The sequence below is a fragment of the Enoplosus armatus genome, chromosome 2 (assembly GCF_043641665.1).
Source record: "Enoplosus armatus isolate fEnoArm2 chromosome 2, fEnoArm2.hap1, whole genome shotgun sequence".
NCBI classification, from domain to species: Eukaryota; Metazoa; Chordata; class Actinopteri; order Centrarchiformes; family Enoplosidae; genus Enoplosus; species Enoplosus armatus.
In genome coordinates, this window is record NC_092181.1 from 1124074 (window position 1) to 1148301 (window position 24228).

At 40.6% G+C, this 24228-nt stretch overlaps 1 protein-coding gene across 1 annotated transcript; it reads right to left on the reverse strand.

Moving 5' to 3' along the window:
• Positions 1 to 452: 452 nt before the first annotated feature.
• Positions 453 to 24023, reverse strand: smc3 (structural maintenance of chromosomes 3). The gene is made up of 29 exons (XM_070913492.1): positions 23887 to 24023; positions 23130 to 23205; positions 22893 to 22931; positions 22720 to 22787; positions 22371 to 22442; positions 21532 to 21611; positions 21359 to 21437; positions 20950 to 21067; positions 20305 to 20480; positions 19938 to 20018; positions 19070 to 19234; positions 17736 to 17857; positions 17058 to 17271; positions 16453 to 16556; positions 15019 to 15118; positions 13769 to 13929; positions 13166 to 13307; positions 12700 to 12850; positions 12370 to 12522; positions 9725 to 9876; positions 9400 to 9558; positions 8004 to 8111; positions 7568 to 7676; positions 6129 to 6376; positions 4302 to 4514; positions 3550 to 3741; positions 2420 to 2597; positions 1951 to 2057; positions 453 to 1204 (listed from the first exon to the last, which is right to left on the reverse strand). Exons 1-29 carry the CDS (start codon positions 23899 to 23901, stop codon positions 1133 to 1135), a joined length of 3654 nt encoding a protein of 1217 aa, XP_070769593.1. The 5' UTR covers positions 23902 to 24023; the 3' UTR covers positions 453 to 1132.
• Between the last annotated feature and the right edge of the window lie 205 nt (positions 24024 to 24228).

The window sequence follows — 24228 nt, forward strand, 5'->3', positions numbered from 1 at the left end:
AAAGGAACCAAAACATTTAAAAAGCAGACTTGAAACTAGGAACAACATATGAGGAGCTTAATCCCAAACAACACATCCAGTAAGGAAATAAACAAAAGATAAACAATACAACTTGTCATTCCAGGAAAGCGCAACTTGGCTTACTAATGAAGTTATGAGTCATTTCAGGACCCAAATAGATATGGCTATCCACCGCTGAACCACTTGTGTTAATATCAAGTAATCAAATTCAAGGAGGCGTGTTGATTTCCAAAACAGAAACTGGTGTTTTGGAATTAAACTTTTCATATATTTAAATTACCTTAAAAAAACAAAAAGGAAATGACACAGTACAGTAACAACCATAAAAATGAACCACAACCTTTAAACATTTTAAGCCATGTGGCGGGTTATGACAGATACAAGTTAGTATTGTTTCATGAGTACGAAGAGTATACATTACTGAAACCTCAGAGAGAACAAAAACTCTTTATTCAAGGGCGGCAACAAAAACAAAACTCCAGATCATTTTAAGACGCTCCCATCTCCACTGAGCTTTAAAGGTTTCAGTTTAACAATCCGCATCAAAGTCATACCAAAACAGTCTCAAATGTACACAAGATGATTTGCTTTGTCAAAGGGGTCTGAAGGCGCGTTACCTTTAAGAGCGTCTCTGGCACTTCCCATTTCAAATGACAGATTACCAGCACTCAGCTCAAAACTGTTGCTTGTTGGAAAAATTCAACACAGTAACACAAAAGGTAACAAGTGCTCTCTTCAGACAAAATGAGGATTTTTCTTTCAGTGTAAAAGAACTACACTCCGTTTAGCCGTCAGATCCAGTGCGGTCGATACACACAGAGGCTCCTCTGCTTAAAACCACATTATTCTAAACTCTGTAGTTTTATCAGCCTGAAAGTCAAACGTAAATGTAAATGTGTGTCAAAACAACATAGCCAATTAAACTTCCAACTTCAGAGATGGTCTGAGAAGCCTCGACTTGCTGCGTTGTTTATCTTTAACAGAAAAAGGCTGGCGGATTGAGTGAGATATTTCTGTCTTTGAGCCCTGTTGTGGAGAACTTCGAGCTACGCAGTGCACTGTAGAGGTGGAGGAGGAGGGGGCGAGGAGGATGATGAAGAGCAGAAGACTATTAACCATGGGTGGTGTCATCCTCCACAAAGTCTTTGGCCTGCTCCGCTGTGATCACATCGATGTGACTCACCTAAAAACACACACACACACGCAGTTAATGACCAATCAATGCCTCCATTTTAGCCGCTCTGACTAAGCAGTAATCATTTGTTATGAATTCTCAATAAAATCAAGAGCATAAAATATTTTCTTTTCACTCAGGCAGCTCAACAGAAAACGAACCTGGTCTACGGGGGGAAACTGTGTAGGAGAAAACAGAAAGCAACTGTGCAGCCGCATGTTCGATCTCGATTATGTCATGTAGTGCAACAACATGGTTTTTAACACGGTTCAATTCATTGCTGGTTTTGGTCTCTTCAGGAAAAGTGTTGATATAATAAAAAAAAATAATAATAATCAAATAACGGCAGCTTCTTCCTTTAAACCAGGAGGTAGCAAAGGATCATGACAAAAACTGAATTGACACCTTACAAATAATATGCTGTAAGTAAATGACCTTTCGCTGTTTGCATGAGAACAGCTAATGGACATTTATTTATCGTCTTGCTCAAGGACACTTCAGCAAGTTGGAAGTGTGAATCCAGGTTCTTAACTTTAAGGGCAGTCTCTCCTACTACTACCCGTCTGACCCAAAAAGTCCATAGCGTTATACAGGATAATGTGATATTTACATTTTGCAGTTACAAATCCTTGAGAGATTTTCATGCTCAGTTGGATATTTTCTGCTGCACATGCACTATTACACTTATTTTGCTTGTTGAGATTAAACTTGAATGACACTTGCGGACAAATCCTGCCCTTTGGCAGAAGACTCACCTTGTTTCTGAATTTGACGCCGTAGAACTTGTCGGCGGACTCGAGCAGCTCAGGCCTGAAGGTGGTGGTGATGAACTGGGCGTGGCCTGCCAGCTCGACGATCATGTCTGAAATGGACACGTAGCACAAAGATGGGAATTATGACTTTCTTACATTTGCTAAGGCTCAAAGATTGAAGGATGAGTCATAATTTTCTCACAAAGAATGGAAACCACGATTTCCTCTTACGATCACTGGTGATTTATTCAAACAAAATACAACTCCACCACAAACTGCAGCCTTACGTTTCAAATCTGCTTCTGTCTGACACACTGACAACAACTCTGATCCTTTAGATAGACTGTCGGCCTGCGGTATGGGCTGTATAAAACTGTACGGAAGTTTCCATTTCTCTTCTACCCACTGAAATTAATTCATGTATGAGATTCGCTGACTTCCTTCTCTACATGTATTTATAGTAGCACTTTACCTGAGACAGCCTTCCTGTGCTGCGCGTCGAGGGCCTGGTCGATCTCATCAAACAGGTAGAAAGGTGCGGGGTCGCACTTTTGGATGGCAAATATCAGGGCCAGAGCCACCAGAGACTTCTGACCTCCAGACAGCTGCTGCATCTCTCTCATCTCACCCTGCTTCCCTGTGAACGACACCTACACGGGACAGAGGAGGTTGTTATTACACCCCACGCAGAAACACACATTATTTTCACTTAATGGTTGATTATTATTAGATTCTCAGGTGAGAAAACAGACGATCCAACAGATGACCAGAATGCATCGGTGCTTTTGTGACAGCTTTGATAATGATACAGATACATTTAGAGGGAAGAGAATCAGGTATTACTCGTCACATGACCACCTTCACCTTGGTTCTGCTTTGTGAGGCAGGATCAGGTATCCAAGGATGGTACAATGGTTTGTAGGTAAATGGAAGGCTTTTGCAGACTGGCCGCTGAGCCCCGTTAATCAGCACAAGTGACGACTGAATTTGAAATCCTTAATTACAAACCAGTTTGCCGTCTCTTTTCCATGCATTCGACACACTGCATCTCCGTTCTCCACATGCCTGCTCACCAAAAATTTGCTCTGGGCACCATAAGACTAGTTAACGTTATGGATATGATTTGGATTGTGATATTAAAGATATGATAATAATGTTAAATGGAACATGGGGCTGCGATATTGTCGCAGACACCCAGACTTTTAAAAAGGGAGCCAGTGTTTGAATAGAGAAGACATTGCTAAATAAATAATATATAATATCTTTTTTTATCTGTGTGGTCTGCATGTCCTTCACTGGCACACATCTTTGACATAGCTTGCAGACGGGCTGTGTAATATCCTGCTGAGACGCAACTTCCCCCACCCCCTCCTACTCCCGATGCCCCCTGGTGATCAGATCAGGTAACCATGATTGGACGATATGAAAAACAAACAAAAGAAAGTTTAAAGACTGATTGTCATTACAACACCTTAGACTCTGATTGAAAAAATATATAATAACACACCCTTAAGAAATTACATTCTTCAACAATTGAAAAAGGGAAAGCATTTTCAGTCTCAGTCAAAATGAAAAAAGTGAACTATTGAAAAAGACTCTTACCCTGATGCCGACTCCAGTGAACTGGTCCACCGAAGGAACGCTGCTCTGTGAACCGGAGCCCCTCTCACTGTCTGCACCGCCCTCACCCTCATCCTGAGACTGGCTGCCTTCAGCATCACCCTTCTTCATCACCAACGTAGCTTTGCCACCCGGCACCAGCTTCTGGAAAACCTCACTGAAGTTCTTCGACACCTGAAGGGGAGAAAATGTGACAAGAAGAGGCAGAAAGTGAATATTGGTCACAAGATAAATATTACCGGTTCATAAAAAGGTACAACAAGGAGAATAAATATTAAGTGAAAATTGGATTATTGAAAACTGACCGCCACTAATTCTCTTTCACACTGGAATGATATTGCCCAATTTTAACTCTAGGGGCCATATTTTCATGTTTTCAAGCTATAGAAGGGACCCTAAATATCGACTGTATCATAATATTTTGCATGACACAAATACAGGATTACACTGACTCTTATATCTTATGCCAGAGCACCACTGCAGTCCACAGGGAACAGCCAAGGGGATTAAAAGACTTTCACTTGTAAGAAATATTCAATAAGGCACCTTCAGGAACCTACATACATACATACATGTCTACATACACCGAAAGTCTGAGAAAGTGCTGTGACAAAACCAGGCTTGTCTTGTTAAGCAATGAGTAACCAATTAGCAGACCGATATATTCCAGTGACGTCACTGGATGTATGCCTGTATGTCTGGACTCTTTGAACAGGGTCCGACAAGCCACGTACCTGTTTGAAGGTGAGCTGGATGGCCTCATACTTGCGCAGCTCCAGGACATTCATGAGCTCCATGATGGACTTGTAGCCACGGTCCAACTCATCCTGACGCTTGATCAGCTTTTCCTTCTGCTCAGAGAAGTTGACAAACTGGTCCAGAGCTTTCTTGTTGACGTGACTGTACTTCTTCAGCTCTGTGTTGCACTGCTCCAGTTTTCGGAACAACTGTTGGAGAGAGACAAATGTTAAATCCCCATTAGGTCCGGGTGAAGTCAGGCGGGCAGTCTGTCAGTCAGTATCTTTAAAAATATTTCTCACAACACGCTTGTTTTCAGAGCCTCGTCTATAATGCGGCATTACATTAATGATGATTAAAGTTGTATTTATTCCATTCTTATCCATATTAGTGAGCATGTTTTGTATTTGTTTTAAAAGGTTGCTCTACATCATTTGTCCTTTTTTTGTTCTGGTAGAAAGGTTTTTAAATATATTATATAAAACTAAGATCATCATCGTAAACTATATAATGTTTTAAGATTCATTTTCCATCAAAATATGCACGCTGCCAACAAACCCGTGTATCATCATCTTGACAGAACATGAGCTGTATCCTGTTAGTATTGAGTGTGCATTGATACCACTTGTTGACTTAAAGGGACTTAAGGGACATAAATTCAGATCCATTACGCAATTCAGAAACTATCTAAAAGTGCTTTGCCAGATTCTATTCATAGCTGAAGATATTACCTGATTAATTAAGAACCAGCTTAGTCTGGCTCAAAAGTGACACGCACTCTCCAAACTCTCCAACTATAAATTCATCCGTCTGAATCACTAATGACCGAGGGAACATGAGCAAGTGCCATTATTACTTGGCCCCCTCATCCACTTCTGCAATCAATGGCACCATCTTGCCCCCGAGCAGCGTCCCGTGGAGAAAGATTAACTATGTGGAGTGTTTATGAGAAAGTGTGAGACTATTTTCAGCACCGTCAAGGAGGGGAGATCACACACACACAGACACACACACACTTATGAAAGATGCAGCCCAGTCCACTCAACAGTCTGTGCTCCCAGAGGCAGCTGGCTGAAGAAAAAAAAAATCAGACACAGAGCACTAACTAGTGTCTGAGTCACTGGTGAGTAGGTGGGATGTGATGGCCTCAGGTCTTATTCCTTAGGAGACCTGGGTCTCTGTGTGTGTGTGTATGCGCACACTCATAAGTTTGACTCACGTAGTCAGATAGGATGCACAGAAAAATAGACCTTCAGTAGACCTACTTAGTTATTGTTAGTGCTGCTGTTATGTCTTCAGTGTCAATGTGAAATCAAACAGTTTATCTAAAGGTTATGTTGCTGTGGTAACAAGAGGTCTGCAGTTCCCCTCAGCTCTAGGGAGCATTTCAACATCTTTCAGCTCATTGATCTGGTTCTATGGCTCCCAAATTTACTGTTTTAGTTAAGTCTCACTGCTCTCTTCAACTTCATTTTCAGCTGCAGCTGCAGAAACTGGTGAACATAATGCAGCATTTGGTAGTTAAACAGCCAGATATTTCCTGCAGGAGTTGGTGGAGAGCAGACCAGAGCAAAAAGTAAAGCAAATATTGGACCCAAATTCATCAAGCAGACAGACGCTCGACTCCAAACGGATGTTAATGTTGGTCAGTTCAATCAGTTTCATAAGAGGGAAAATGTACTAAAAGGTAACGAAGATATCCACTTGACTTGTCTAACTTAGACTGCTGAAGCCTCATTAACTTCAGAAAACTGTGGAATGTATTTTTGCCACAAACCATCATGTATCATCATTAAGCACTTTGTGTATGTATGTGTGTGTACCTGTTTGAGTGTGAGGGTCTGGTACTTCTCAAAAGCCTCCTGAGGAAGGGAGCCGAGCTCTCTGATCTTCTTCATACACTCCTCTTTCTTTTTCAGCAGCATGCCCTGCCTGTTGGTCATCTTCTCCAGCTCCTTGGTGTCGTGATTGATGGCGTCATTCTGCTCCTTTTCAATGTTCTTCCAGCGCTCCATGCTCCTTATGTGGTCCTTGATCTCCCCCTCTGTCTTGTCAACCAGAGAATCCAGATCTGGGAAAGACATGGGAGGACATGGTAAGGGTGGTGCAGGAGAAGTGATGGGTTTCATTCCAGATGAGACATTAGTGCATTCACATAGAAGCTCAGAAAAGGATAAATATTCAGTCACAGGCTGGGTTCTCTGGTTTTTCGGAAATTAACTTTTCAAAAACAGACAGCAAAAAGAAGCCAGCACTATGTATGAGTTTCACCTTCATTCAGGAGCCACAATTACTCCATTTAGCTTGACAGGCTTCATCAACAACCTACTCATGTGGAGGCTATTTCTTCCACTTTGTTAAAAGAAAAAGGACAGAAGAAAATCAGACTGTTCACTAAATTATAAATGGAAAATTGACATGCAAAGAGTTTAGAACAAAGGATTAGATATAATGCCTACTTAAGAATATTATAATTTAATATGATGTCAAAAGATATTCAACAAAAACATTTCTTTTCAACTTACATGTAGTGATTTTAATAGAAGAAATATAAAACATGATCTGGACAGCATTAAAAAGGCACCCTTCCCTAATATTTGGTTGCACCCCTTTGGCAACAATGAGAGCCATCTTCCAATTTCTTTTTTGAAATCTTTGTTTTATCCTTTTCTGTTCTGTGTCTATAGACCAAAGCTGGTTCACTACACACTTTTATTTCAGGAGATACTGTACATGATGTACTTCAAATCCAGGGGTGCCAATAATGTTGTCTGTACAGCTGCCTCTGGAACAACATATTATCCAAATTGTCCCAGCAATTCTCACCATCCGCTGGTGGTACTAGCCCATTGAGGGCAGTCTACAGTTTCTCAATTTAGTTTCCAGACAGCAAATTTTGTTACAGTTTAAATGAACAACTCCAAATATGTTTCGTGCCAACACACCCTCTGTTTTAGCTATTAGTTGATTAGTGCACTAATTCAACTAAAGATGTCCCGAAGATAGTAGTCACATTTAATCAAGGCATACAATCTCGACTGGGAACCGTCACCAACAATAAACCAGTGCTGGTTTCTGATCGGCTCTGCTGGAAGAACTGGGGTCTATGTCTTGTTTGAGGGTCCTGGTAAGATGTGTGTATATTTAACCACTTTCCAGCTTGTGTAGATTTTAATGGTTCACCTTGTGGTTAAAAGCTGGCTTTTGTAAACATTGGGCTACCACCACCATCCCAGTGTTGTGTCTTTGGTACAATGCGTACCTTCTGATCGAGCCAGTGTGTCTTTGACACGTTTGTTGATGCCATCCAGCTCAGATGTTGTGGCTGTGAGCACTGTGCCTCCCTCAGTCTCTCGCAGCTCATTTAGCTCCTGTGTTGATGCAAATTAGGTCACATCAAAAAAAGGTCAAGCTAATTCAAACACCCCTTTTCTGACTTGTAAGAATGAAAGTATTGAATCCAAGACTCTCCAACAGCACACAATTTAACACATTACATTTATTGAATCATCTAACAGCTGCAAACAAAACCTTGCTGGTTATGCAAGTAATGATGTATAATTTACTTTGTGAATAACAAAGAAGAACAAAGCAGCTGTTATACAAAATCTTAAAACATTACGTCAAATATTCTCTATGCAGAGCCATACTATGAGACTTATGACATGTTTCTATGGAGTTAAAAAGGGACAGTGTACCTGCTCCACTTGGTCGAGACGTTTCCGTAAGTTCTCGTTGAGATATGTTTCCACTCTGGTCATGATGCCCTCCAGCTTGATCCTCTCATTCAACAACTGTCTGTTGTCCTGTGGGTGGATAGAGGATTCAACACACAAAACACAATCAGTTACTCCTGTTAGGTCTTTACCAAGTGCAGACAAACAAGACATTAGTACGTTCCCAGCAACACCAGATCTAAAAGTTAACAAATAAAGCTTCTCTTGCTCTGTATATCAGATGATAGAAATCTGCCTTATAGCACGAGTGCTAGAAATAATATTGTTAGCAATAATATATCTAAAAATCTATTTTGAATATCTTTGTTTGGCATCTTACCCAGATTGCTCTACCGGGACAACAATATCCACTTCTGCACTATGTATAAGCAGTCTCTGATTAATATCTGTTACATCTGTTATATATATATATATGCCACATTAACAATACCTCCTAACAAAGCGTTATGTCGCAAGCAATTAAATTTGACAACACTGCAGAACCATAAATGAAAGGCTCCGTGTTGCGGGGGCTCCGTGTTGCGCAACGATATCAGGAAGTGGCTGAGAGTTCATTCAGGTGAGAGCTGAGAGCAGCTGGCAGTGAAAGAGAAAGAGGAGGACGCTGCATCACAGGAACATCCCACACACAGCTGCTGCCGGCTACTCTCACCTCAGTCAGGTCATTTGAATACACTAGCAGCAGGCAGAGAGGGAGGGGAAACAGAGAAACAACAAAATGTTGGCAACAGGCGTATTCTCTGAACTACATATAAGCAGGTGGAGGGATGTGTATGCAACCACTATTTCAGTGTAACAGGGCTATTCTAAAAGGTTTGTGCTTTTATCAAATCTGTGGGGGAACAAACAGAAAAGACAGATCCATCCTTCAATGGGCTGATTTCAAAATCAAATAAAACAAATCTAGATGAATAACTACATTTTACCAAAATCGTAAACAGTTGGAAACATTTTTTTTGAAAGTGATTTAAAAAAAGTAATTGAGGTCTGTCAAAAAACAAATGTGTGTGTGTTTGTCCATTTTGAATTTGTACTGTGAATATTTATTAGAAAATACTACAATGTTTTAACACGGTGGATACTTTCTCTCAGAAATAAACAAATAAATAGTATAAATTTATAAAGCAGCAGGTGAAAGCACTGATCTGACTGTCCTACTCACAGGAAGCCTTTTTGAGCTTGGTCAGGCCACCTGGCTACAAAACATTTAATTTTTCTCAATTTAACAGAAATCCATACCAGGGACAGAAACCACTGTGACTGTCAGTTATGTCATGGTGTGACAAAACTGCGGCACAGATTCTGTGTATGAAAAACAGACACAGATCATAAATCTCTGTCCAATCCTCCTGCTGACCTGTTGGAGTTGACGGATCTCATCGTTGAGGTCATCGACACGCCTCTGGTCCTCCAGGCTCAGCTGAGAGAGCAGATCTGTGCCCAGCTCGGCCTTCAGGGACTCCCTGGTGGACTCCATGGCGTGGAGGCTGGCCTCCAGACTTTGGAGACTGCGTTGCTTGAGAGGAAGAAGAGGGAGAAAGAGTCAGATGTCAGTGGACAACACAGGCATTGATCCTGCAAAACCATGAAGAATTTTCAATTCAGTCAGGTCTTGGCGACCTTGAACTCTGAGCTTATATAGAAGTTTAAATTATGACATTGTGACATTACTTTATGATTACCTTGGGCATGAACGTCTTCTCTGACTGCTGCCTCTTCTCCTTCAGCATCTTCATCTCTGACAAAATACTGTCTCTGGATGCCTTAAACTTCCTCTGTTGTGTCTCAATCTGCTGCATCTGGTTCATCAGTTGGTCGATCTCATTGTTGATACGTGGAGGCAGCGATTAAGGAAGAATAAGCCAATCTTTATTACAGATTTTCGATTTTCTCTCAGTACTCATTTATTAAAGAATTTTTAAGTTGAGATGGCTCGTCAGACTTGATCTTCTCATAGTTTTCCCAAATTGATGTGACCCAGTGTCTACAGCTGTCCACATTACCTCTGTTGGTCTGCCTAGTAGTGTGAGTGCATACTGCATTCACCTTATGCAAGACTTGCACTGCTGAAACTGCATACTGTCCTTCCCCTCAGTACAGAGAAGAACAAAAAAGCATTATACACAAATGAACAAAAGACAGAAGCAACAGAGATCCTTTGTTGAGGCTGTTCCCATTAGCAAATAAAAAAGGTCAGTGGACAGCTTGTAGGCCTTTTAGTGCAACTTAGAGTGCTTCAATCATGTGATTGGGCCTCAAAGGGAAGACTGTGTCATCATTATTGATATCAAGGCGGAGGATTAAGGAGGGCTGCACATACTCATCATCAAGCTAATTTAACAGACAGGCTTATTGATCTTCCAGAACTACAACAGTCCTCTGGGCCTTTGAGGTTCAACAGGACTCAATAAACACTGAAGCCAGTCAGCTGATTTAAAAAGGGCTACTGAAAGTCAGAGGACTGCCCTGCCTGTAGCCCGGAGCAGATGGAGAAAATAGATGGTTTAAGACCACCTGATCATTTTCTTAAATGGGAACAGCTGACATCAGGCCACTAACTTCTGATTCTGATTCTGATTCTAACTGCCCTGAATGGTATTTTCTAAAATTATAAAAAAGAAAAAAAAGAAACCTGCATTAATCTCTGTGATGACCACTTCCACTCTTGTGAATAAAATATAAGTCGGGTGCTTTTCAAGTTGATAAGAGTTGTAGCAGTTATGAGCAGTCACAACGCACTTATTGCATTACCTCTATGCTTCCACTGCAATGTGGCGCTGGTGGCAAAATAAAGGTGGCAACTTGAAACAGAAAGGATGGGTGAGGCGCATCAGACTAATCTCATGCTTATCGACAGGACAGAGGTGGAGAGTGAACAACAAGGGGTGTTTAAATAATTGATCTGTTCTCTGACTCACCTCTGCAGGAGTGAAGGATGAGCGCCATGTCATCGGCTCAGTCATCCGTTTCCCCTGCCTACTCACACATATACGTAATCGCCAGGTGCACACATTAACCTGCAGACACTGACTGCGAGTGAGAAGCCACACACAATCACACAGGTGTGCAAACACACAGATAATCATACCTGGACGGAAGTCACCATATCCATAAACATACCGTACACGCAAACTCAAATCCTCTCTGATCCGCCTGTTTTGCCTTCATGGGCTGTCCAGCAGTGAGTCATGGCTCTGGCCGATATGACCTAACATACACTAATCCGCCTTGACCTGATTAGACCCTCTCATTGCATCTGAGTCAGCTACATAACCCAGATGGATTTAATCCATATTTAAAATACAGGCTCAGCCATGTGACATCACACTGTAATTGAGTGAGGGCTGCACTTAAGGGTGTTATAACTTCTTTCAATAGAGTTCCAAGATAGAGGAAAGTCTCCTATACACTGCACGGTGGCATACTAATTAAAATATTTCAACAGGAGACGGCGGTGCGAAGGTCGTCGTATTTAGACGGATCAATTTCCAACACACTTGGTAACAGAATAATAATTGCCATGACTGTTTCCTCCTCCGTTTCTCCAAGGCCAGGTGCAGAATGTCAATATCATATGCCTACAGTTTATCACACGTTTTATTTCAGTAACTCCAGCCTTGTGCTGCCTGCTGTCCTTAAAATAGACATTAAATATGCCATTTTATGAAAACCGAAAAATATGTTAACAGGAAATCTAATTTGGAAAAACTAGTTCGAACTGAAACTCAACATTTCAGAAAAATCGGCGATTCTATCCTGAAAGTCAGTTCCTCAACTTGTTACAAGATGAGAAGCGAATTTCTGACAAACTATATCCAATGTTTATAAATATCATAACAATATTTTAAAGGGGGTGAAGTCTGTTTAGTTGAAAGGTAAATAACTCATTTTCAAACATCTTATCTAATGTCAAGCGGTCCTTCCTGTATAAGACATAATAACTGTTTGGTATTCATATGTGACTCAACACATTTCACACATCAATATATCTCAATGGGGGGGTTCTGTCCCTTTGATGAAGTGATCATTTGGTGAAGCTTTTACAGAAACTGCATGACTCACTTTTGAGTAAAATAGGCCCTAATTCAGCCAATCATCCGACAGAAAGAGAAAGAGTAAGACCCTTCTAATCTACATTGAAACGTCCACAGATTTTCATTGTCAGTAATACGGCAAAGATGTCTGCAGCACCGCTAGCCATACAGGCTCTTTTTAAAACTGTAATACAAATCCCATTAAGTAGATAATTTCAATTATGTGTTCTGACTTCCCCAGAGGGGGCATATGGATCAAAATATTCCATTATATATTTTAATAGAAAGGATATGTTCAATGTTCCTGCGCAGGTTCTCATTGAGCTTGGCCTCCAGCTCGCCCAGCTCCTCCTCAGCCTTCCTCATGTCTTTCTGCAGCTCCAGACGAGACTTCCTGGTATCGTAGTAGCCTCCTGTCAGAGCTCCACGGTGGCTCACCTGGTCACCTAGGAGGTCACAACACAATGTACTGCATATAAGAGATAAAAGGTTTCTACTGGAATTACAATAACAAAGTCCTAAATATTTAATTTATGCTATATAAAAACTAAACAAGGATGCAGTTCAGTGTTACAAACGGAAGTCAAAGAGCCTGATTTCATGTGTATCACATGTCAGCTTACCCTCCAGAGTTATACAGTCCATGGTGAAAGCTCTGGCCAGCTGGGTGGACACTTCCATGCTGCGACAAATCAGGGTCTTTCCAAACACGTGCTTGAAGGCCTTGTCAAAGTTGTTGCTGTAGCGCAGCTTGCTGATCATGGGAATAGCATCCTTACGGGACAAACACACATTGGTATGAACACAGTGGTAAAAACTGCACACCTCGTCATCAAACAAAAACTGATCGTCGCAAAATGGTTAACAGTGGAATATATGCTTGGGGTAACTGGGAAAATTATAAGTAAAAGTACATGGTTGTACACTTCTAGGTAAAAATCGAAATAAGCAAAATCAAATATGTTTTAACATACATGAATACAGTTTCTTTAATCTTAACTGTCCCAGATTTAGTTACATTCATTTGCTGTCAGGGTCTAAATTTACTACCTACAAAGTCCCAGATGGCAATGTATGCATGTTCCTTACATTGGTCTCTGGGTAGGCGGTGTCCCTGACGTCCAGCTTAGTCAGGGGCAGGAATGTGACTTCTCCAGGCAGGTTCATTTTGTTGAACTCCATTAGTATTTTGGTGCTGACTTCGTCAGTCTCCACAATGTGGTAGAACAGTCTGGCAAACATGAGAGCACAAGAGAAAAATAAAGACATATGAGTGGACAGGTTTGCAATATTGTCATACAAATCAAATAGTTGACAAATATCTTTACATCTGTGAAAACATTATACAAAATATATACAACATCTGTTCCTATAATTAGTGGACATGAAGGTACAGATACAGGCATATAGTATACCGATGGTGTAGAAAGAGAAACAACTTAACACTATACAATATTTCAAGCACTCTGAATATTTTAACTAGTCTGTTGGCGTCCCATGCAGCATAGAGCAACACCCTGCTCCTTATATCCACAGGACACATTTGTATCAGCATGCAGCAAGTGGAGCAACTGTTTTTTTGCACGAGTTTTGTCGCCAAGCTTTCATACCCGTCACAAATGTTTGGTAGCGACATTTTCATTGAAAACAACACAAGGAGCTAGCAGTGAAAATGTATGAAGCAGCCCTCACCTGGTACCAGCAGTCACCTCCACACAGGTGTAAAAAGCCGGCTCACACTCAAAGTTGTTCATGACGATGCCGTGGTAACCATTGATAACATGCTGGTTGATCCCCTTCCGACGGAAATGCTCAAGGACTTTGTTGATGCTATCAATGCCGTTCAGGATAGCCTGGAGGACCACAAGAGAAAGAAGAGGAATGACTCTCACTTAAATTACAAAATCAAAAGAAAAAAAAGACCTAAAATCAATCATTTTAGCACATAAGATTGGAAAATAACTTTAAACTAATATATAAAATAATTATAATATTAATACAACAATTAACACAGCATAACAGACCTAAAACATATCAAATCATTATTATAATGTTGTCAATATAACTAAAGTAGCCGTTATCTCTAACGTAGAACATTGTCACAGAAGGATTTCTTCACAGATGAAATCCTGTGCTGTGAAGAGTTTGTGTTGTATGCTGGAGAAAATCCCGCAGAAAAATGTGTTTCTATGAGCCACCTCCGAATATACTGCAGCTCATGTTGTGAGGTATAGCCAAAAACAGAAAGTACATTTTGTATTTTGTCAATACTGTTCAACATTATGAACTGTACACTATAAATATAAAATGTGAGAGAGGACAGATAAGAGTCCATCAAAGGCTGGAAGCAGGATGAGTCAGCCTGGACTCATGAAAGAAAAATAAATGCAGGACATTTGCCCATGAAGCCACAAACAGCCGCCTTTCATCTCAGCAGACATTATTCAGGAGTGATATTTGATTGATGTATCTTTCCAGAAGAAACGACTGGCAGTTACTGGATGGGGCAGAGAGGAGTGAGTCATATGTAAATTTAGCTGGCTATGATAAGGTGCCAGTAGCGAGGCAGATGAATGATTCCATTTGATATAGCTATCCTGACAACTGGCTGAGTCACAAAGTGAGTCCTTTGCAGTATTCAGGTGGGCTCATTTGGAGAAAAAGGCACTTTTTCACTTGGGGTTTGATTTATCTTCACTAGCCCATTTCCCCTCTCACAGTACTTCAGCAAGTGCATGTGTGAAGGTTTAATACATGTGTGGCATTGCAGGTCTACCTCTAGCTTACAAATGTCAGCTTACTGTCTAGCTTACATTTTCAATTTACTTTTTCTTTGCTCACAGAAACACAGACACATCTTTCACTTGTCCAGACAAAATTAGGTATCCTGTAGCTGCGTTATGCAAGTCAATAATTACGCAGTCATACACAGTGACACAGACCTTGCCGGTGGCCGCTCGAAGGAGCTGCTGTTTCTTCTCCAGGTCCTCTCGTTTGGCTGCCAGGGCCTGCTGCTCTGCGTTCTCCTCACGCCACAGGTAGCTGGACGAACACAGGCAGTCACACAATGTTACACTTATGTCACCAGAAAGACCAAAACCAAGCTGAAGCCATGATACTCACAGAAAAAGAAGTCAGTGATAAAAAATAAAAAAAAAAACACCCCAAAACTAGGACACTAAACACACTAAAATGGTTATTATGTCTCTTAGGAATCTTTTTGATGTAAATAATTTATGAATAAATAAAAACATCTTACTAGAAAGAAAAAGACGATTTTGTATTTCAGAGGTTGTCCTCTTCACAAAAATAAGGAAAAACACAGTAACTTTAACATGATTCCTTGTCCATGACTGCTGATTCACTATATGCACGCATGCAATATTAAGTGGATTATTAAAAAAAGGTTAATCCCCTAGACTTTTACATTATTTTATGTATTTTATGTTATTATTTTTTGTCCCAGATTGAGACTATTTGCTGTCATCCTCAAGTGAAACATATATTTGCTTAATTCTTGTTAAATAATGAAATAATTACAACAATAACACTGCCAAAACAGTCTTCCTCTTGTTTCCATTAGGGTATTTCTTGTAATTTTTTCATATTTTTTGGATCACACACTACTAATAGCTTGCAGCTGTGGGGTCTGCTCTGGATGCTGTGTTCCTTCTATCAAAGCTGTCATTATGCTGCCTTTTCACCCACTACACCTAAACAATGGATCACAGTGAACTGGAGGGTGCATAACAGATTCAATATCAGACAAACACGAACATATTCATGAAATCTGTTGCATTTAGTGATGAGGGCCTGTTACCGAATTTAATGGAATTCAATTTTTAATGAGAAAACACATTTTGCCTTGAGCCTGTCATCTCAATAAACAGTTGGACAGAATGGAAATTCTCCGTTTGTCGTGTTTCTAGCAGCAGGGAAGCAGCTGTCTTGTTCGCTACTAACCCACAACACAATTCATCCACCCAGGAGGACCTTTTAAAAGCAAAAAGGTGTCTGGCAGCAGAGGCCCAAGGCATCATCCTCTGTGTTATATAAATAAACCTCATTGTTTAAGTGGCCAGAGAAGGCCTGGTGACATTCACAGCAGACAATACTCCGGTATGTAACTAAAGGTTGCCAAGCGGAAGCAGCATATTGGCTTAAAAGACACGTGAACAATTCGACCTTTCAGCTTAATGCAAGATGCAGGCATGACTCATGTAAAGATTTGTCAAAATAAAGTGATGCTTTACTGCCTGAAACTACACACAACATAAATAAATAAAAAAAAAGAGCACAAGCCAAGACTGAACTTTAAAATAAAGTCGAAGACGTGAGGTCAAAGAGAAGGTCAGAGGGAAAGATAAGGTTCTTACTTTCTTTCGCTCTGCAGCTCATCTTTCCTGTTCTTCACTTCATAATACTTTTTGTCCAGTTCCTCAACACGGGTCTTGACCTCATTTAGATCTTGATCAAGTTTCTAAAGAGACAAGTTGAAAGTGGGTCAGATACACTCACCTGTCAAGAAGTTAGATTAAAACTGCACAAAGCTTTTACAGAAATGATACAGAAACATATAGTAGCCTTTAAAAAAACAAGTATTAACACTTCCACCGGCTACAATGTGAATTAACTTTCGTTAATTATCGAGATTATAAACCACAACAGCAACCTGATGTCATTTTGAAAGGGAGCTGAATAGGTTAGTATTTTGGAATTACCTTTAAACAAAATTATATCATAATAAAGTATTATACAATATAGTAGTAATAATAGTAACAGAGGCATTTTCATTCATTCAGCTTCAATTGTACCCCTCAACTAGTGATTTTCCACCTCAGCTGCAAAAAGATACTGTTCTTAAACTGTAACTCCCTCTGAAACTGATCTTGGAAATGGGTCTTAAACCCAGACTCCCCACTGAACTACAAATCTTCTTGGAGAACTGGAGCAGTAGTATAACAGTTCTGAGTTGTCTTACATTGTACTGCTCGAGGTTCTTCTCCTTGTTGGTCTCTGTATCCTCCAGGTCTTTGTGGATGGCTGCAATCTGCCTCTTTTTATCATTGATGGCCTGGTCCAGAGACTTCAGTTCCTTCTTAATCCACTTGTCCCTCTCCTCTTTGGAGGTGAACTGACTGCCTCGGCCCTGCTTGGCGTACAGGTCTGTCCTCTCCTGTGTAGCCTGGGCCAGCCTGGAAGGAAGCGCAGCCACAGAAGGAGTTACAACATTTTCACACAGGAAGCCACGTCAATGAACCATCTTGATTCGATTCATTTCCCAACAAACTGTAGACATGTGCACAGATAACCTCAGCCACAGTTATATATTCACAATTCCTAATTTCTCTGTTACTCCCTGTACACGTGTCTGTAGCTTTGATCATCAGCCATGTAATACGACGTCTTTAACAAATGAGCAGCAGAGTTTTGAAAGAAAGAACAGGTGTGGTTTTCTCAAGGTCACCATCCTGCAATTTACGATTCCAAATGTTTGTAGCACACCTGCATCAAACTAAATCCACAGATATCTCATAGGTGCAGCCACCTCTTGATTTCTCGCTATCAAAATGTATTCAAATTGTGATGACTGACTCATCGAGTTATGCCTGGTCACCAGAGGCTCGAGGGACTGTGGCTGAGAATGAGTCATCGCTACCTGGATATGCCGCGCTCCTCTTTTTCCTTCACCATGTTGAATTTGGGTTCAGTCTCCTGCAGCTCTTTTTGCTTCTCTTCAATTTTCTCTAACAGCTTCTGACGCTCCTTCAGCAGGCGTTTCTGGAGGAGCAAGAACAGGAAATTTTACAAAAGAATTTTCAAAATGTAGAACTTTGAGACGAGGAGGGGAAGAAAAGAAGAGAAAGTTGAATATGGGAAACTGGTTGTGAAAGAAATATGATTTTAAAAAGAAAAACAAAACTGGGAAACTACAACCTAATTTGGACACAGGCAACACTTGGGCATTCAGGGAACATGCACCATATGCAATTTCACCTGGATCTCCCTGACAACAGACCAGCCCAGTGACTACTGATTTTGACAGATTTTTCTGTGTGGGTGGATGAAGGTGGGTTGTCACCCCACAGGTATGAAGACCTCTACTTTCCCCCCTCGTGTCAAGGCCAACTCAAATCAGAACCATCAGCAGCTAGTGACGCAGTTCTGCTCCCCTTGCTTTTCATTTTGCTCCAATAACTTTTGGCTGGTGCTGTGCCAGCCGTAGCCAGGTGGGCTTAATCCAACCAACAGACAGCATGCTGCTTGGGACCCAGCATGTTTCACTCACAGACTGAGCCAATAAAGTCTTTGTGTATGATTACCGTCCTCATACTCACACGTGCACACAAACACACACTGAACACAAGGCCATACGGAGAGTGATCCGTGCCAGCTCTGTACACACAACCTCGTGCCAGGAATGATGTATAGTGGAGCTGATGGCAAAGAGTCTGATACACAGGCTGGTGCTTCCTCTGTTTTGGTTCTCAATTCATCCCACGACTAGACCAGCAAACGTTCGACTGAAAGATTCAGAACTAAAACTGCCAACTTTATACATTAGGCCACACTTCTTGTTTTAGTGGGGGATAAAACTAAAACACAGTGCTATTTAAAATCAGTGATTTTGGATTAGTTGATGGACTGATGAAAAGACAGGTAATTCATCAGTGACAATTGTGTAAATTAATCATTTATTATTATTATTTTTTTTAAACATTTCATAAACTACATAATTGATCTTTTTTTTATTTTTTATCCACACATTAAAGTTGTGAGAGTCACAAAAAGGTCACTACTATAGCATAACAAAAGCAGTTATGCACAAGTATCCCTATTTCCAACTGGTAGCAGGGGTGAGTAGAGTGCCTCAAAAGAGAAAACTACCATCCTTCTCGGTATACATTGATGGTGCAGGGGAAGGGAGAGGGGGGGAGTGTCGCTGGTGCAGCATCACATGTGCAGAGTGACGCAGATGGGAGGCTTCCGTACCCTCTGTTCACTGTTGCCTGCCAGCTCATCCTGCAGGTCCTTGGCCTTCAGCTCGAGCTTGGTCCTCTGTTTGATCTGCTCCTGGCGCTCGGCCGATAGCTGCTCTTTCTCCTCCTTCATGGCAGAGATCTTGGACTTCAGCTCTCGCACAACACGCTCCGTCTCCTACAGAAAGGGAGCCAACATAAAGAAGCAGGCTGTGAGATTTAATTCACAGGAGTGTTAATACAACAACTTACTTCCTCTTCAGTGATTAATCGACTGTCCATTTATTTACCAAGGCCACATACTGTCAGGAGAGTTGGATACATGAGCACTCTAAAAATGTTCAATGAATTATGAATGTATTTATTTTCATGCGTTCTCAAGTATGTGGACAGACAGAAGCAGCCAGCCAGCTTACAATAAGACATATAAACCACTGATGACATGTGATGAAAAGCTAAAGTAGTTTCTGTATTCTATTTCTGCTGTTTCTAATGCTTTTGGATTAAAGTTCAATAACATAATTTATCAGCTCTCCTTACAACCACATCCTGACAAAACTCCTTTAGCGACACTGTGATTCATAAATCATGCTTAATGAGTTAAGTTTAATCTTAAAAACCTCTTACTGTGCGAAATTGTTAGAGTAATCTTGTTTTAAAAATTAGACAATTCTGGACTTAAAATAAATAAATACATAATTTAAACGATTTGATAAACACAAACAATAAACACTTGAAATTTTACCATGTCATTTTGAATAATTCACTAAATATTGTAACTCCTTAATAATGTTGTGGTGGTGGTGACGACGACGATATTTATTTTCACCCATCCCTGATGCCAGATATCAGTATTTCTTCTGCAAGGTGGAATTCTTTACCTCTACTTTGTCTCGGGCATCTTGCTGAGCATCACGCAGCTGTCTGGATTTGTCTCCACAGGTCTCTCTCTTGGAGGACAGCTGGAAAAAAACAGAACACAAAAGTCTTGGTACTGAAGCTGTACACAACAGAGGAGGAAACAACATTTTGATGCACATGCCACAGTGACTGGTCGATTCTTGCAATGAGTTGTATTTTAACCAGGACCAACGGGCATAAACCTGCAATCAAACATGCTGTTTAACACATTAGCCACATTAAGATCAATAATCTGTATCATATTGAGTATATGTAATTTTCTGGATGATGTAGTCTTTTACTCTGCATATACACAGTACATCATTTTCGTCTTCTTGAGTTTGTTACCTCATCCAATTTGGCACGGGTTTCATTCAGCTCCTGGTTGTAGATGGTGTACTCCAGGGCTCTTCTCATTTTGTCCCACTTTTGGTACTGAGCCAGCTCTTCCTTCTCATCCTCCAGGGTGTGCAGACGCTCCTCAATATACTTCAACAGCTCATTGATCTTCTCTCGCTTGCCCTCTGAGGAACACGCATATCAGGTTGTTTTTTTTTTTAAATGTGAATCACTAATAACTCCACACTTTGTATTAGTGGGACTAGTATTTTTTTATACAAGTGATAAATTAATGGCAACTGCTATGTAGTAGGAATTATATGTTGTTCACCATCATGTACATGTCATGGTCATACAAAATGGCTTCTGGAATAACAATAATAATAATAACAATAACAATAATAGGAAGAAGAGGAATATTGGTATGTTATATTGCATAACTATCAAACTTCAAATGTCATAATGAAACATACTAAGTAGATATTGAAGAGCATTGTGAAACCTCAAAAATATTTTAGTTTAATCCTGACATAAGTAGACAAAACATAATTTTGGGACCCAACCCCTTAAACATGAACAAAAGCACAACAATAATATTAATAATAATAATAATAATAATTCATGGCAGCCTATAAAACAAGAAGAAGCTTTTACCCGTCTCCTTCATGAGAGAAATACTCTCCTCTTTGCGCTCATCGTACACCCGCGTCCCTGCCACCTCTCTCAGCAGCTTCAGACGCTGGGAGTCGGGTGCTGTGGCCATTTGGTTGATCTATATGAAACATTGAAATGATGCATGAGATGGTGTACCTTGCTGTTCAATGTAGTGTAAGATATTCCTCCCTGAAAATTTTGACATTTTACGTACAGTCATAATTTCTGATTTTACAAATTAATCCTTGAATCAGCTGATATTGTACACGTTATGATTTTGACATGGCAAGCCAAGACATCTAGCTAAGGACAGTTAGCATTCTTTTTGCAGCCCTGCTTAAATACTGTAATGCATTAGAAGGTGCTGGAAAATAAACTATTATGTGTTAAACAAGTGTGAGGTCGGCACCTTTCCCTGCTTGACGATGTAGTAGGGGTTACTGCGGGAGAAGCCGGCACTCTCCAGAAGGTTCATGACATCATTCTTACTGCAACAATCATAGACACCATCAAACAAGTGATTACATTCATTATTATTACATGAGTTATTTCCTGTGATTACATCACCGCAGCAATACTTACGTCACCATCTTCTTGTCCAAGAAGTACTGGTCCTTCTTTGCGCCAATGACACGGCGAAGGGAGACTTCCTCTTTGTCGATCTGGAGGGAGAGACATTTATCACTGGTCAAGCAGAGAATCACACACAGCAGCAGAATTGGCTGGTTATGTCACAGTATTACCCAGCTGCATGATTACAGTTTCATACCCAGTTAAAAACCTTCTTTGGATTTCTAGAGTGGCGTAAACATCCGGCCTTCATTGTCAGAATAATAAGCACTGTGTGTACTGGAGGAAGTGTGACTACAATCAGTGGTCATAGCAGCCATCAGCAATTTAGGGAGACAGTTCAATATGAACGGAACAACATAATACAGCGACGATATTGTACCACTTCCACTGGTAGCCTGGACTAAGGATGTTGAGGAAAGTTGTTTTAAAGACGATGCCATATCTGGTGCTTTGCCACATTTGATTGTTTTGAGTCTCTGTACAAATGCAGGTGTAAAATGGGTTACATTGCCCATCTTGAAAGCTTTATTTAAATCCTGTGCCTAATTTGGAAGTTAAGTGCTATACTTTATTATGCTATGGTTAATTTGGCACAAGTGTTGTACACACAAGTGCCAATTCCACTATCAGCCAAACAGCAGTAAACAATTACATTGGACATACAACAATATTGGCAAATCCAGACCACATGCCAATATACCAGTACATCTCTAGCTTTAGCTTATAATGTCTACAACAATCAAAACAACCACGTTTTTATGACAAATACATTTGAAAGTTGGACAGGATCAATCAGTGTGTCTGTGATTAAAGTAAAAGGATCAATATGAAATGTTTGCCATTCATACCGGGAGCCGGTTGTCAGAGTTGTCAAATATAATCTCCACAAAAGCTGAAATGACACGAGGACCAGTTCCCTCCTACAGTGACAGGGGAGAAAATACATATTTAAAACAATCATTCCATGTTTACATTTATTACTAATGTGTGCCATTGTGTTTCAATCTCCAACAACACATTGTATTTTAATAGAAATGCATCTAATCATATATAGACTTTTGCAATCCAACATTAGTTATTTGGAAGTTTTTGTCAGTGTAAGGATGTCTAACAAGACATTGCTACACACACAGTGTGTGGCCATTTTCAAAACAGTCGCTGGGATCTGTAGCGTGTCTGACATCTGCCAGTACTTACATGCAGCAGGGCCAGGCGCTGTTCAGGTCGCAGGTGACTGAACTCATCACTGAGCACAAACTGGATGGCTAAGAAAACAGAGTGGAGCCACAGTTTTAGACAACAAGAAATAACTACACAGTAGGGAAAAATGTTTGACCACTGTGGGGTAAAAGTAATTGAGGCTGACATACCGTAGAAAAAGTTACTTTTTCCTGATCCATTTCTGCCAACTATAATCAGGAAAAAACACACAAAATGAGGACATGGTGACATTTGTCTACAGCCACCCACCAGAGAGTCCATGGCACACCAACTTTGATCTGGCAACTTATATAGACACCATTATCTCCCAAGTACATCCCCTTACACCCAAATACACACACAAAAATACAGTACAATGCAAAAGCATGAGGTGAGCACATACTCACCGATGACATTGTGCTTTGGGCTAAACGGGTCTACCACAGTTTGGTCCCGGTAACTTCGGAACCCCTGGATGATGACCTGCACAAGAACCCAGAGAACACCGTGAGCACAAAGTCACAACACCCTCCTATTTAAAATAAAAGTAACCACATACGGTAGCTAGACGAGGTTATGTGAGGGGACTTCAGCTGCAAGCCAGGAACTATTACTGAATCCCTCAGATACAAGTGAATAACTTGTGTGCTGGGCGCAGCGTCAAGTGTACCATAAGCACGATTTCCAACAGGGCCTCGGCTGTCGGCCACTGTAATGTTATGGGCAAGTTTTCATTCAGGACGGTAACGGGTTTACATGCTTGCTAACAAGATAACCCATATATTAGACAACCAAACTGCTATCAAAGCTCATATTTACATATGATGAAATCGACTGCAATATCGTATCGTGCAGCATTGATAGAAAACGACAAATCCGCTAACCTAGCGTTAGCCTTGTTGCGTTAGCTTAGCATCCTGAGAAGGGGGACGGGCAATTCAATTCAAGATTAATCCAGGTAGCCATAGCTAGCATTAGCACGCTGGCTGTTCAACGTATGGATGCCTTTGGTGTGATTTTGCTTAGCTCTGCACTCCAATCAACGCAAGACGGAGTGGGAAACCTCGGTGTTCCGAGTACAGTCATTCAGCGGAATAACGTTAAGATAGCTTAATTAGGCTAGTAATAGCGGCAACACGTTCAAGTCCTGTGTCGTTAGCTTACCTGTTTGATGTACATGGCTGTCTAAGCAGGACGTCTCCTTTGCTGAATTCGGAGATAAGCTCCCCACTCCACTAAACTGGAGAAGGGAAGGGAATTTAATAACCCGAACTTAACAAAGTATTAAAAATTGACGCATTCAAAATTGGTGAAACACTGTGTGGCAAAAGAGAATAACATGGAAAATGGCGGCGGGGGCGGGATTGAATGGACCATACCACTATGTGAAAACAAGGTTGTAGCAATAAACATACACTAAATAATGTGTGGTAGTGAAATAGATTAGACATAATTCATGGTGGAAATATACTCTATTTAAGTCCAATATGTTCAATGTTTGGTTAC

Excerpts from the sequence above, each read along its gene's own strand:
- smc3 (XM_070913492.1), bottom strand. Across the intron at positions 8,112-9,399 it reads AGATCCGTCAACTCCAACAG|GACAACAGACAGTTGTTGAA; the intron begins GTCAGCAGGAGG and ends ATCCACCCACAG. Across the intron at positions 2,598-3,549 it reads TCACTGGAGTCGGCATCAGG|GTGTCGTTCACAGGGAAGCA; the intron begins GTAAGAGTCTTT and ends TGTCCCGTGTAG.